Source organism: Martes martes (genome assembly GCF_963455335.1).
Source record: "Martes martes genome assembly, chromosome: 4".
Classification (NCBI taxonomy): Eukaryota; Metazoa; Chordata; class Mammalia; order Carnivora; family Mustelidae; genus Martes; species Martes martes.
The window spans coordinates 100,573,028-100,586,260 of NC_137891.1; the positions used below are offsets into that span (position 1 = coordinate 100,573,028).

The following is a 13,233-nucleotide window of genomic DNA, read 5'->3' on the forward strand; positions in this document are numbered from 1 at the left end:
GGCTATCAGACACATGAAAAAATGTTCATCATCCCTAGCCATCAGGGAGATTCAAATTAAAACCACATTGAGATACCACCTTACACCAGTTAGAATGGCCAAAATTAGCAAGACAGGAAGCAACGTGTGTTGGAGAGGATGTGGAGAAAGGGGAACCCTCTCACACTGTTGGTGGGAATGCAAACTGGTGCAGCCACTTTGGAGAACAGTGTGGAGATTCCTCAAGAAATTAAAAATAGAGCTTCCTTATGACCCTGTAATTGCACTGCTGGGTATTTACCCCAAAGATACAGATGTAGTGAAAAGAAGGGCCATTTGTACCCCAATGTTTATAGCAGCAATGGCCACGGTCGCCAAACTGTGGAAAGAGCCAAGATGCCCTTCAACGGATGAATGGATAAGGAAGATGCAGTCCATACACTATGGAGTATTATGCCTCCATCAGAAAGGACGAATACCCAACTTTTGTAGCAACTTGGACGAGACTGGAAGAGATTATGCTGAGTGAAATAAGTCAAGCAGAGAGAGTCAAGTGTCGTATGGTTTCACTTATTTGTGGAGCATAACAAATAATATGGAGGACAAGGGTAGATGAAGAGGAGAAGGGAGTTGAGGGAAATTGGAAGGGGAGGTGAACCATGAGAGACTATGGACTCTGAAAAGCAACCTGAGGGTTTTGAAGGGGCCGGGGGTCGGAGATTGGGGGAACCAGGTGGTGGGTGTTAGGGAGGGCACAGATTGCATGGAGCACTGGGTGTGGTGAAAAAACAATGAATACTGTTAAGCTGAAAAGAAATAAAAAATTAAAAAAAAAAAAGAATGGTCTCCATTTTCTACTTTTAGTTTTCATTGGTGGCCATCTTAGGTTTTTAGACCAGTAAACTTATTTTTTTTTTTAAAGATTTTATTTATTTGACGGGCACCTGGGTGGCTCAGTGGGTTAAAGCTTCTGGCTTTGGCTCAGGTCATGATCCCAGCATCCTGGGGTCGAGCCCCACATCAAGCTCTCTGCTCAGCAGGGAGCCTGCATCCTCCTCTCTCTCTGCCTGACTCTCTGCCTGCTTGTGATCTCTGTCCGTCAAATAAATAAATAAAATCTTTAAAAAAAAAGATTTTATTTATTTGACAGTGAGACACAGTGAGAGAGGGAGCACAAGCAGGGGGAGTGGGAGAGGGAGAAGGAGGCTTCCCACCCAGCAGGAAACCTGATGCGTGGCTGTATCCCAGGACCCTGGGATCATGACCTGAACTGATGGCAGATGCTTAAATGACTGAGCTACCCAGGCACCCCAGTACACTTAATTCTTAAGCAAACATTTCTGGTTTGAATTTTTTCAGAGAAGATAAAATGGCTTTTAGTGCTGTAATATATCCCAAACAATTTATCATGATGATGTATGGTCCCAAACAAAATATGATTGCCTCCAATGTAATTCTTCTGTCTGCAGAGGAAGGGACAATAAGGTATTGCTCCTCTCCTCCAATAATAATATTTTGGAATTAATGAAGTACTTTATAGTGTATTGTCTCATGAGTCTTCAACTACCCTTTGGAGAAAGACAGAGTAGGTATTATTAATTCAGTCTTGTCCACGAAGAAACTAGAGATCAGAGATTTTAAGTAAGTTTGCTGGAAGTTAAAAATGTCTAAGAACATGGGAACTAATTTAGTAAAGACACGCTTCCTGGGGCCAGATATATATGAATATGAATCCTGACCACCTTTTGGGAAAGTTACTTAATCTTGCTGATAGTTTTCACATAAGTTGAAAAAGGGTATTGTTATGAGACTTAAATGAGAATAATGCATGTAGCTTATACAGAATTTAGGACATTTCTCTAACAGCTGTCTCCATTCGTTTCTCTTAAATATCTCTATATTCACTGAGACCCTTGCAGCCAACTATTTTAAGCATGAAGCATAACTTAGGGGATGAATTACTAGGCCATTTTTAAATGTGTTTCCCAGAGTCACTTGGGCTTTATTTTGTGTGGGGCTGGTTCTTCCCATGTTCTAGATGAAATTTAGGGCAAGTCCCACAACTTTTTTGATTGCTTTCAGTTACCAAATTTTTCTTCAATAAAGTAATTAATAGGTTTAGTGTAGTATGGTCATCACAACTTCAGTCTTGATTTAAAGGTAAATAACTTCTCCCTCTCAGGCGTGCTGGGATGAGAGGGCTGTGATGACCGTGCTGGGCCTATTTGGTTTCTTATCTCTTTTGCCCTTCCAGGACTCTTCTTTCTCTAGCCCCTGAGCCCCATCAGAGTCACCACAGAGGAGAAAGCCAACTGCATACTGATAGGGGCTGCACAGAGTTCTCAGCCCTGATAGCTTTCTCTAATGGAGAGACTCCCCACCTCACCCAGTCGCTAGGGAACTCTCTTCTGTAGTTTCTTGTTGGGTCTCGTGCACTCTGCCTGCCTGGTCCCATATGTTTCCTTCTTCCATCTCTACACAACTGATGGTGCCTCCACCTTTCTTTCCTGCTGAAGTTGATCTCTGAATTCAGACAGCCTTTCAGCCCTTTCAGTCAGGACCCAAGACAACATGGTTGTTTCCTGTGGCGGCGCCTTGCACAGCCCACATCTGGTACAGGAAAAACATTCATACATCCTTTGTTTCAACAGAACATGTAGCTGGCCTAAGGCAGCAGCTCCTCTTTCACTTTATTGGTGAGAACAGTTAGCAAACTTGGTGTAACCATAATAAGGTACCCAGTCCACTGTGTCCAGCACAGCCCACCAGGCCTCAAAATGCGTGAGACTTAGGTCAAATTTCCAGGTAGTCTCACTGAAGCTCCTTGCTCTAAGCTGGAGGTGAGGGGTTGAGACCCCTTCCCCTAGGTGGAAGGTGGGGGTGGATAGAAAGGGGGGCTCAGTGCAGCAGCAGTTGTCTCTAGATATCCTCTTCTAATCCAACCCCTTTGACCCTCAGTATAGGTGGAGGTTTCAAGGTCACAAAACTGACTCTCCACCACCACCACTTCCTTGGAAAATTCTGCGTTACGGTCCTGCATGTCATTTTGGAATAGGTTATCTGCTGTCTAGTTATCTTAATCTAAACTTCTGTTTAACTGCCTGTTAATTTTCATTATTTTATACAAGATTTATGTTCCTATATGTTGCTTATGAATTTAGTTTTTGTTAATTCAATCTCATCTTGCCATTGACTTTAATAATAATTTCCTGGATGCTTTATTGTTTTTATCTGACTTGTTTTCAAGTGGAACTGACTTTTGGACATTTAACAAATAATCTGATATACTGAAACCCAAGTTAAGTTTAATAAAGAAAGTCTATCTGTATGTCTACATCCTCTTCCAGAAAATACCGTTCTCCGCTTTCCTTTTATCTGGACTCACTGGGAACTGCAGCGCACTGACAGAATCCTCGGCCCATGGATCGTTCCAGTGGTGAGCACCTCACCTCATGATGAGTCCCTCATGAAGATCTGGAGAACTTAATACTAGAAAGAGTGTTGAGAAAGGCTCTCTCGAGCGCCTGAGGTCGTATGACATAAAACTGAGAGCTTTCTACCATGTTAGAAAACTGTGCTGTGGGAGAAGAAGATGAAGCAGGAACACAGATGGGAGCAGAGACATGAGAGAGAACCTTAAGTCTATTCCAGTTCATGGCTCTTGCTTCACCTGAGTTCCAGACGCTGTCCTCCTCTTTTTGCATAAATTAACTCGAATTGGATTTTTGCCTTGGGGCTCTTCAAACGCTAATTCTGATATCCCACTAAAGTTTCTTTAAAATTTTTTTGAAAACAAAATGTAAAACTTAGGTTTTAAATGACTACAGATTTACTGCATGCACACACGTAATACAGTGCATTATGCAGAGTCAACATCTAGAAGATGTTTGAAGCTGTGCAGACCTTTAAAAGGGAGAGTTAATTAAAATCGGCAACAGTATCAAGAATCAGTACTGTAACAACTTTAAAAAGTGGCACACTTTAACAACAGAAGGTTTCAAGGGTTACAGAAAGAACTTTAGCCATCTCAAGGCCTTTTCTGGAGCACAAAATTACATTATTTACTTCAGGGCTTACATAGAGACTGAGTCACTGAGCAGTCATTCACAGGGATTATAAAGTTCCTGATTTGGAAGAAACTTTGATTTTGTTATTGAGAGAAGTGTGCTGATGTAATGCATTGTTTCTTCAATATATAGAATAACTTTCAAAGATAAATATATTACATTTCTTCTGTTGATTTACTTTAGTTTTGTTAGAGTGCAACTGTGAATGAACTTGGACAGAATATTTTTTAAGTGGAAAAAAGTATGCTGTTACACCCCGGTTTTAAATATTTTAGGTTGTATCTTTTGTTGGTGTAGTTTAAGGATCTATATTTATGACTAAAGAATAAAGACCCACTTTTTTCTTTCTTTTGATCCCCTCCTGCCTGCACTCCCCTCCCAGCTTCTAGTTGGCACTGACCACCCTTCATCTTTAGGTTACAGCACCCTCTACTGAGTTGTTAGCAATATTACATAGTGGCCATTTTCCCTAATAGTGGCTGCTTTTCCTTCAGGAAGTAACAGTCTGAAAGTGTAGTGAAAAGATGAACTTTCTGCAAATCAAATTGCTCTTAAACCCTTTGAAACTTATAAAGATACAGGTACAGCCATATTACTACAAAGAAACAAGTGATGGTGAGTTTGAAGTTGTTACAGAGACATACGCAGACAAACTTTAAAAGACATTCACGATTTGAATATATGTAGCACCTTGTTATCTTGAATTCTGTCTCCTAAATGACTTAGAAAATCTGGGGAGAATATTCACTTAGCTTAATGTGATAGAATTAAAACTTAAAATGATTATTGTCTTTCTAAAGACTACTAGGATATTCAAGTTTAAAATTCATTGTATGGTAAAACTTTCTTTCTAGTAATGGTGATGGCTTTATATTGAGTCAGTCAAATTCTCCTACACAGCCTCCTTTGTAATCGCTTAAATTTGAGACAGCAGTGACCAGGATTTTGACAAAGAGGTGGTCCTTGTAGAGAAGCTGAGACTTTGGTCTTATTAACAATACCACACAATAACTACATGGTCCAGTAGATTAAAAAAAAAAAAAGGTAAACTTGTTTACTAGCTAAAATTATGAACATCTAGAATGATCATTTAAGTGGATTCTTTCTAATGACAAGGTGTTCAGAGTAGGTGCTGAAAAGGTCTTTGAAGACCAATTATAGATGAAATTGATAAAGTTTGAAGGTTGTCTCCATGGAAGATGGTAGTACTTAAAACAGCTAGAAGCTGGGAAAAATAGTTGCAAGCTGAATTGGGCTGAACCCCCAACTTCTGTCCTGACCACAGAAATGAATCAGGGTAAGGAAATCTGAGTGAGTTCAAAGTTTCTCCTCTTGACCTCTACAGGAACCACTGGTCTTTGGGAATTATTAACATAGAAATGGGTAGGGATGCCCTCTCTCTTGCAGATGTTTTAATGTCTTTATAAAGTTTTATTCTCTCATGCAGGAAGTTTCTATTGTTGACTTTACTTTTATTCTGTACGGTAACAGTGTCTTCTTAATCTGTTGTGGACAGATACTGTTGCAAAATTCAGTAAAAATGATTTATTAGAAAAGTGAAATTTAAAAGACAATCCATGAGCTATTATCAGATTCAACAAACAAAAGTACTCCATCAAAGCTGCTATAAAGTTTCTAAATGCTTCTAAACCTTTGATTTAGCTTGTTGTGAACAGGTAACAGCTCACAGTCTGGCACTAGAGTGCAAACCACACTTTGAGTGGTATTACTTTTACTAGCAGAGTGTCTCAAACTTTAATATAGGAAAGGATCACCTGGGGCTCTTGCATAAGTGCAGCTCTGGGGTGGTCTTGAGACTATTTCCTAAAAAGCTCCCAAGTGATACTGGTGCTGCTGGTCTGCAGCCATAGTTTTGTGTAACAACATGTCATGAACTGTTTTTGATTTTCACACTGGTATTTTGAACTAAGAATTCTTATTCTATTTTACTCCTGTTTAAGTCAGGTACTAATTAAAGTCAGATTTATTGAGGTATAATTTCCACAGAGTAAAGTTTAACCTTTTTAGTGTAACAGTGGTGTGCATTTTTAACAAAGTCATAGATGTATAACCACCACCATAATCAAAACCTAAACAGTTCCATCACCCCCCAAAGCTCCCTATGCTCTTACATAGTCAGTACTTCCCACACTGTAGCCCCTGGCAACCCCTGGTCTGTTTTCTGTCCCTATAGTTTTGCCTTTTCCAGAATGTCGTGTACTGTATTGTTTAGTAGTTTATTCCCTTTTATCACTAAGTAGTGTTCCATTGTATGAAGGCAACACAGGTTGCTTATCTATTCAGCCATTTAAGGATGTTTTGTCTGTTCTTGGGTTTTGGTGATCATGAATAAAACTGCTATAATCTTTCTTGTATAAGTCTTCGTGTGAACATAAATTTTCTCAGTCAAAATTTTGATGGGCAATTCCTCCAATTACTGCAAAAAAAAGAAGTTAAAAAACCATTCAAGTCTGGGATGACTATTTCAAGCAGCATTTCCGAGTACAGAGTATGCACAGTGGAGGTTAAAAGAGGTTATTAAGGACAAATACAACAATCTGATGACATTGGAAGGCTTTTCCAAGGAAGAGGATAATTCTTAAGACCAGAAATTGGAAGTAATATAAAGAAATAAATTGATCGCACAGTGATTTAACTAAACAGACAGTCCTCAATTTGCAACTCTAGATTCACATATATCTTAAATATATAAAACGATATGGGGGAAGTGACTCAGGGTTCAAATTGCTGGGTTTTGTTGGAAGAACTAGTGTTTGTTTAGTGATTCAGAGTATGTGGGGAGAGCCTTACAAGTACCCAGTTGTATTTTCTGTAGATAAAGGAATGCAACGACAGTTTCTATTTAGCAGCTATGAATGAACAGAAAACTGTTACAGTTTATGATATCCCATTTGGCACTTGTGAGTATTAAGACCTTTTGCATACAACCTACAACATTGTCATGAGGCAGATATTCGTGCTTTCATTTTACTGATAAGAGGCTACTGAGAGAAGCTCTGCCACATTTCCAAGTTTACAGAGCGGAAGGCATTTTCGACTTCCAAGGGTCCTGGTCTTATTCCATGTTATGAAGTAAGCCCTAAATTTGGAATTGCACCCATCCCGAGAGTCAGGGGCCTGAGGTTTTGCTCACAAATGCTGTTGGCAAATCCTATGATTTATCAGCGGGCAGATCAAACTAAGCTGTAGAGCCAAGTAGTCCCTCTTTTTACCACCACCCACCTGGACGAACCTTGTTCTTTTCTGCCGAAGAACCTTGAATTTCTCTTTCTGATACCCCCAGTTTTATTGAGGTGTAATTGACATGTAATATTGTATTGGTTTCAGGTGTTGCTTTTGTTCTTTAAATTGCTTTCAGCTTTAACTCCTCTGCTTCTTAAAGAATTCCCATCCCAGGAGAGCTAGCACTCAACTTCCTCATTTTTGTCAACAGAAAACAGGCCCAGAGATAGGTAGTATCTATGGAGCCTCTCGAAAAAGTCCGCGATCTGTGCCGCCCGACGAGTCCCAAATGTCTATGCAGAGAAGGCTGACTACCTGTGGGCAGTTTGCAGACTCCAAGCAGTTAGGTATGCGGGCTTGAAGTGGAGTAACCCAAGCTTCGAACTGTTCTCTCCCCCCTCCCCCAGCACTTAATCAGCGGAGGCCCCAAACCAAGGCCTCTGGGGAGTTTGCTCCTCGAACCTGCACCTCTGACTGCTCGACGGAGAAAGAGCGGGACTCATTCCCCGGGTCCCAACGCCCCTCCCGAGACCCAGTCGCCGGCCTCTCACTTCCTGCCGGTGCCAGGCAGCTCCGGGCCCGCCCCTCCACGCCTCTCAGGGAGGCGGGCGCCGGGAGGGCTCCTCCCCGAGTGGAAGCGGGAGCGGCCACTCCCTGCGCGCCGAGCTGGCTTGGGCCGGGGTCTGCCTCTGCTCTTGCTCCCTGTCCGCCGCGCGACCCTTGAAGCCAGGCGGCGGCCGTCGCGCGGGACCTCGTCGCGCCCGGCAGCCCTCGTCCCCGTGACTCCCCTGGGCTGGGCCGCCCGTTGCCTCCCGGACCATGCTACGCTGGCTGCGGGGCTTCGTGCTGCCCGCGGCGGCCTGCCAGGACGCGGAGCCGCGGACGCGCTACGAGACCCTCTTCCAGAGGCTGGACCACAACAAGGACGGCGTGGTGGACATCCGCGAGCTTCAGGAGGGGCTCAAGAGCCTGGGCATCCCCCTGGGCCAGGACGCCGAGGAGGTGGGTCGCTGTGCGGCCGGGAGGGCTGCGGAGATTCTGGGCGCGGACGGCAGAAGGCGGAACTGCGGGTTCCAGCCCGCGAATGGGTTCCGAAGCTCGGGAGTGGGGCACCGGGCCAGTTACTCCCGGAGCCGATACGCGTCAACATGAAAGCCTACAGGTATTTTTCCGAATGAAATTAGTGCAGCGAACACTGTGGCCCACTGTAACAATTTAAAACACTGTTCCATAGCACTTTGGATAGGAATGCATCCCAGGTCCTTCACCTGCCTTTTTGCAAAATTTAATCAATAATTTTTTTTAAGCTCTCAGCCTTAAATGGGCCCCACGTTCTGTAAAAGCCTCACATTTTGCATCCCTTAGAAACTGCTTTGTTACACTAGCTAGTTTTGTCTAGTCTTTCAGAACTTTTGAAAACCAAAAACCAATCGTATGTTTCCTCCAACTGCCTGTTGAGGAGAGGCAACATTCCATTGTTTAAGACCTTCTTAATGTCCTAACTGCATAAATTCATCTAAAGGGTTGGCCGGTCGCTGAGCAGTTTCAACTTCTCTGAGTCATTTTAATTGTGCCTCTGAAGCTCAGCCCCTTTAGCAGGGTGGAGATACTTGGAACCTCTCCAACCCCTCTGAAACATAAGAGGACACTATGGCATTCCCTATCCCAAGAGGGAAGGTGATTAAACTCTAATAGCCAACAACTGTTTCACAGTTATATTTTAAGCTACCCGTTCAATGTCTTTAGTAGTTCTAGGTCCCTTTAGTTTATTTACTACTTCTTATTGAGTCAGATTTAGTAAGTTACAATTTTTAGGAAACTTGTCTCCAGGGTTTGTTAATACTCAATTGTGATTTTTTAGAACGTTCAGACTCTAAACGGTTATATGCTCTATTTAATTTCTGATATCGAGCTCCACCCCCCACACTTCAGTCTTGCCAAAGATTTGTCTACTTTATTTATCCTTTGAAGGAACCAACTTTTGGTACTTTTTACTGATGTTCTCTTTTTAATTTTTTCTCATTAATTTCTGTATATTTCTTTCTATTTTCTTTGGGTGTACTCATTTGCTCTTTATCTAATTTTTTTAGTTGAATGCTGATTCCTTAATTTTGAGCTACAATATCCATTTGATCACTTTTTTGCCTTTAAATTCAATTAGCCAACATAGAGTACATCATTAGTTTTGGGGGTAGTGTTCAGTGATTCATTAGTTGCATATAATGTCCAGTGCTTTTCACATCATGCGCCCTCCTTAATTCCCATCACTCAGTTGCCCTATACCCCCACCTACCTCCCTTTAGCTGCATTCCACAAGTTTGTGTTTCTGTTTAGTTTCAAGTATTTTGTAATTTCCAATGTGATTTCATCTTTGACCCTGAATTATTTAAATGTGTGCTTTAAATTTCCAAAGACATGCTTTTTCAGTTGGTTCTTTGAAAATATGAATAAAATAGGGGTGCCTGGGTGGCTCAGTGTGTTGGGCCCCTGCCTTCAGCTCAGGTCATGATCTTGCAGTCCTGGGACCCAGCCCTGCATCAGGCTCTGTGCTAGGCGGGGGGGGGGCCTGCTTCCCCCACCCCACCCCCACCCCTGCCTGCCTCCCCCACCCCACCCCCACCCCCGCCTGCCTACTTGTGATCTCTTGATCTCTCTCTCTTTCTGTGAAATAAATAAAATCTTAAAAGAAAACATGAATAAAATAGACAGACCTCTGATAAGATTAAGAAAATATGAACTCAAAATCAGGAATAAGAAATATGTTTAATTTTCCAAAATTTATATATGAACAAATTATAAATTGTATAGAATCATGTCTATACAAACATACAATAGGATGGCATATATTTATCACTGTCATATATATGTATTTTATACATAAGTATAAAATGTACTTTATACATACATATACACATTTATAATGTCACTCTCTGTGCTTATGATAGATATTAACTAATCCCAGCCCTCTTTTTTGACTGGTGTCTTCTTCAATAAAAGGTTAGTAATGGTTATTTATGGATGGTAGGAGTTGCCTTTTTGCTTTTTTCTTCACAATTTTTGTATTTCCATTTTTAAAAATAACTATATTATTATGATTAGGGGGGAAAAGAGATTTTTGTTTTCATTTTCATTTTGTTTTTATAAATACCACCTCCTCTGAGATGAGTCTTTCTGGGCCTATCAACTCTTCTATGGAAGAGTTGATCACACCCTACTATGTGTAGGTCCTTGGTCTCACATGTCACTACTATTATAATTTTCGGAAGGTGTGATGTTTAGTTATTGACTGTACCCTCCACTAAGACCAAGCATCTCAAAGATGAGGGTCATATCTTAGTCATCTAAGCACAATAATGCAAAAAGATTTAGGACTGTGATTTGAAATAGCCTAAATAAGGCAATGCCTCCTTTGAGATAATACAGAAAAAAGAGATAAAATGTAATTGTAAAGTTGTTAGTCCTTATATTTCCAGTATGTATAGGACAAGATGACCAAAAATCCTCCTACCGCAAGATATCAAGAAATGCTGGATAAAATAAAATAAACACTTTTTTATGAAGACTTTATTTCTTTTAAGAGCAATTTTAACTGAGAAGAAGGTACCGAGATTTCCCATACACCATATGCCCTTGCATATCACGTGCACAGCCTCCCCCATTGTCGACATCACTCAGCTGAGTGGTACCATTTTTTAACCCAGCGTGAACCTGCACATCATTATCACCCAAAGCTCATAGTTTACCTGAGGGTTCACTGGTGATGTTGTATATTCTCTGGGTTTGGACGAATGTGTAATGACATGTATCCATCATTATAATATCATAGAGGATTTTCACTGCCCTAAAAGTCCTGTGCTCTGCCTATTCATTCTGACCCCCACTGCTGATCTTTTTCTTAGCTCCATAGTTTTGCCAGATAAACCTCTTTTACATGTATAAGAAGAGAAAGCTAATCAAACGATCTGGGTTTAAATCTTGGTTCTGCTGCTAACTAGTTAATTTTGGGCAATTTTCTTTTTCTCTCTCTCTCTTTTTTTTTAATGGAAGCATAGTTGGCACACAACATTACATTAGTTTCAGGTGTACAACATAGTGACTCGACAACCCTGTTGGTTCTGCTGAGCTCACCACAAGTGTAGCTCCCGTTGGTCTCCACACAACGCTGTTACAGTGCCATTGGCTACCTTCCCACACTGGGCCTTTCCTCCCCCGACTTACCCATTCCATAACTGGAAGCCTATACCTCCCCCTCCCACTCCCCTTCACTCATTTTGTCCCTCACCCCTCTCTGTATCCTCACCCCTCTCCGGATAATTTTCTTAATCTCTCTAGCCCCAATTTCCTCATTGGCAACAGAGGCAACACAAGTACCTATCTCAAGAGGGTTATTGTGAGGAATAAATGAATTAAAATATGTAAAGTACTTAGAAGAATGCCTGGTACCTAATAAGCAATCAGTTAGCCACTAGCCTTTAAATTATTAATTACTGTTACTACAATCACTACAGAAAGAGATATCAAAAACTCTGTGATTATGGATTTGCCAACTTTTGTTTATAATTCTGTCAATTTTCCCTTTTATATTTTAAAAAATAGACTATATAGTGGTCTATACCGGTGGTATAGTCAAATTTAGCATTTTGGTATCTTCCTGGTGAAATGCTCCTTATATCAGTATACTTTCTTGTCTACCCTTACAGAATATTTTTCAAATTCCTGAGTTATTACCAGAGTGTTGCCCTCCAACAGTCACTTCCCAGGTCACCAGTGGGAAATCATCGGCACTGGGCTCCCACCTTGTTCAAGACATACTTCTTGCCCCATATTCAGTCAGACTCTTTGCCAGTTGGATGATGAGTGATCCAGTTTCCAAATTCCACGTTACCACCTCTTGGGTTGGACCACTCTTGGTCAGTTCTGGTCTTCTGAGGGGCAGAAACCAAAATGGGATTGGGAATGCAAAAGATGTATTGGGAGAAATCTTGTGAAGGGTAAGGGAGAGGCAAAAAGGGTGAGTTGAGGTCTTAAGACTGGACACAAATTTAACCCCTGCTAGAAGAGTTCAATAAGGAATGATTTGGGAAGAACTTCAACCAAAGTGCAGTTCTTAGAATGTCTCAACTAAGCCAATAAGGGAGTTCCCCGGGGGAAAATGTTATCAGTTGGGGGAATCCCATGCTATTGGCTGCCCGTGCTGGTACCCTGCTATAGCCAGTCGTTGGTTGGAGCAGCCCAGGGCAAGCATGGACTTGCTGGGAGGGCTGCAGCACAGGCACAAAGGTGTTGCAGGCAGGGTGTCTGTCCTTCAGCTCTGCTCCCACGGCAGGTTCTCTCAAAGGGTGATCTGACCTAGCCACCAGAGCCCTGTCCTCGTGCCACACACATCTGCGTCTATCAGCTTGGGGAGCGCTTACCTCACTGTTCTCTGCCTCTTTTTCTCAGGGAGGTCAGTGGGACAAACTACAGTCCCTGTGGGTTCAGTTCGTCACCACTGGTACTCCTCATTTCCCTTTTTGACTCTTTAAATTTCACTCATACTCTTCTATAATCACTGCAGGTCCTCATGACTTTGGGTGATGTGCCCCAAACCTTCATTTGTGAGGGGTCTGAGCTTCTCAGGCCAGTGTTCTGCATGCCTGTTCATAGCGATCACTGGGTGACAGAGTAGTGGGCAGCGTGTGTAGTGTCCACATGGTTCACCTGAGTCCACACCTATGCCTCTCTGTCTCCACTATGTAAAAAAAGCAGCCCTATCTCCTGCTGATTGAGGTCAGCATATACCTACTAAGATGGTGACTTCTTTTTTTTTTTAAATGGGGAATTATTTCTTTTTTCTTTTTTTTTAATTTCTTTTCAGTGTACCAGAATTCATTGTTTATGCACCACAGCGAGTACTCCATGTAATATGTGCCCTCCATAATACCCACCACCAGGCTCACCCAAC

The 13,233-nt window shown here is 41.8% G+C and overlaps 1 protein-coding gene across 1 annotated transcript in view; it reads left to right on the forward strand.

Moving 5' to 3' along the window:
* The first annotated feature begins 7,904 nt into the window (after positions 1 to 7,904).
* Positions 7,905 to 13,233, forward strand: part of LOC308340675 (mitochondrial adenyl nucleotide antiporter SLC25A24) — a 59,160-nt gene continuing 53,831 nt past the window's right edge. Inside the window, exon 1 of the mRNA XM_080800013.1 lies at positions 7,905 to 8,291. Coding sequence (XP_080656139.1) covers positions 8,109 to 8,291 — 183 coding nt within the window. The 5' untranslated portion in view covers positions 7,905 to 8,108. The remainder of the gene's footprint in view (positions 8,292 to 13,233) is intronic.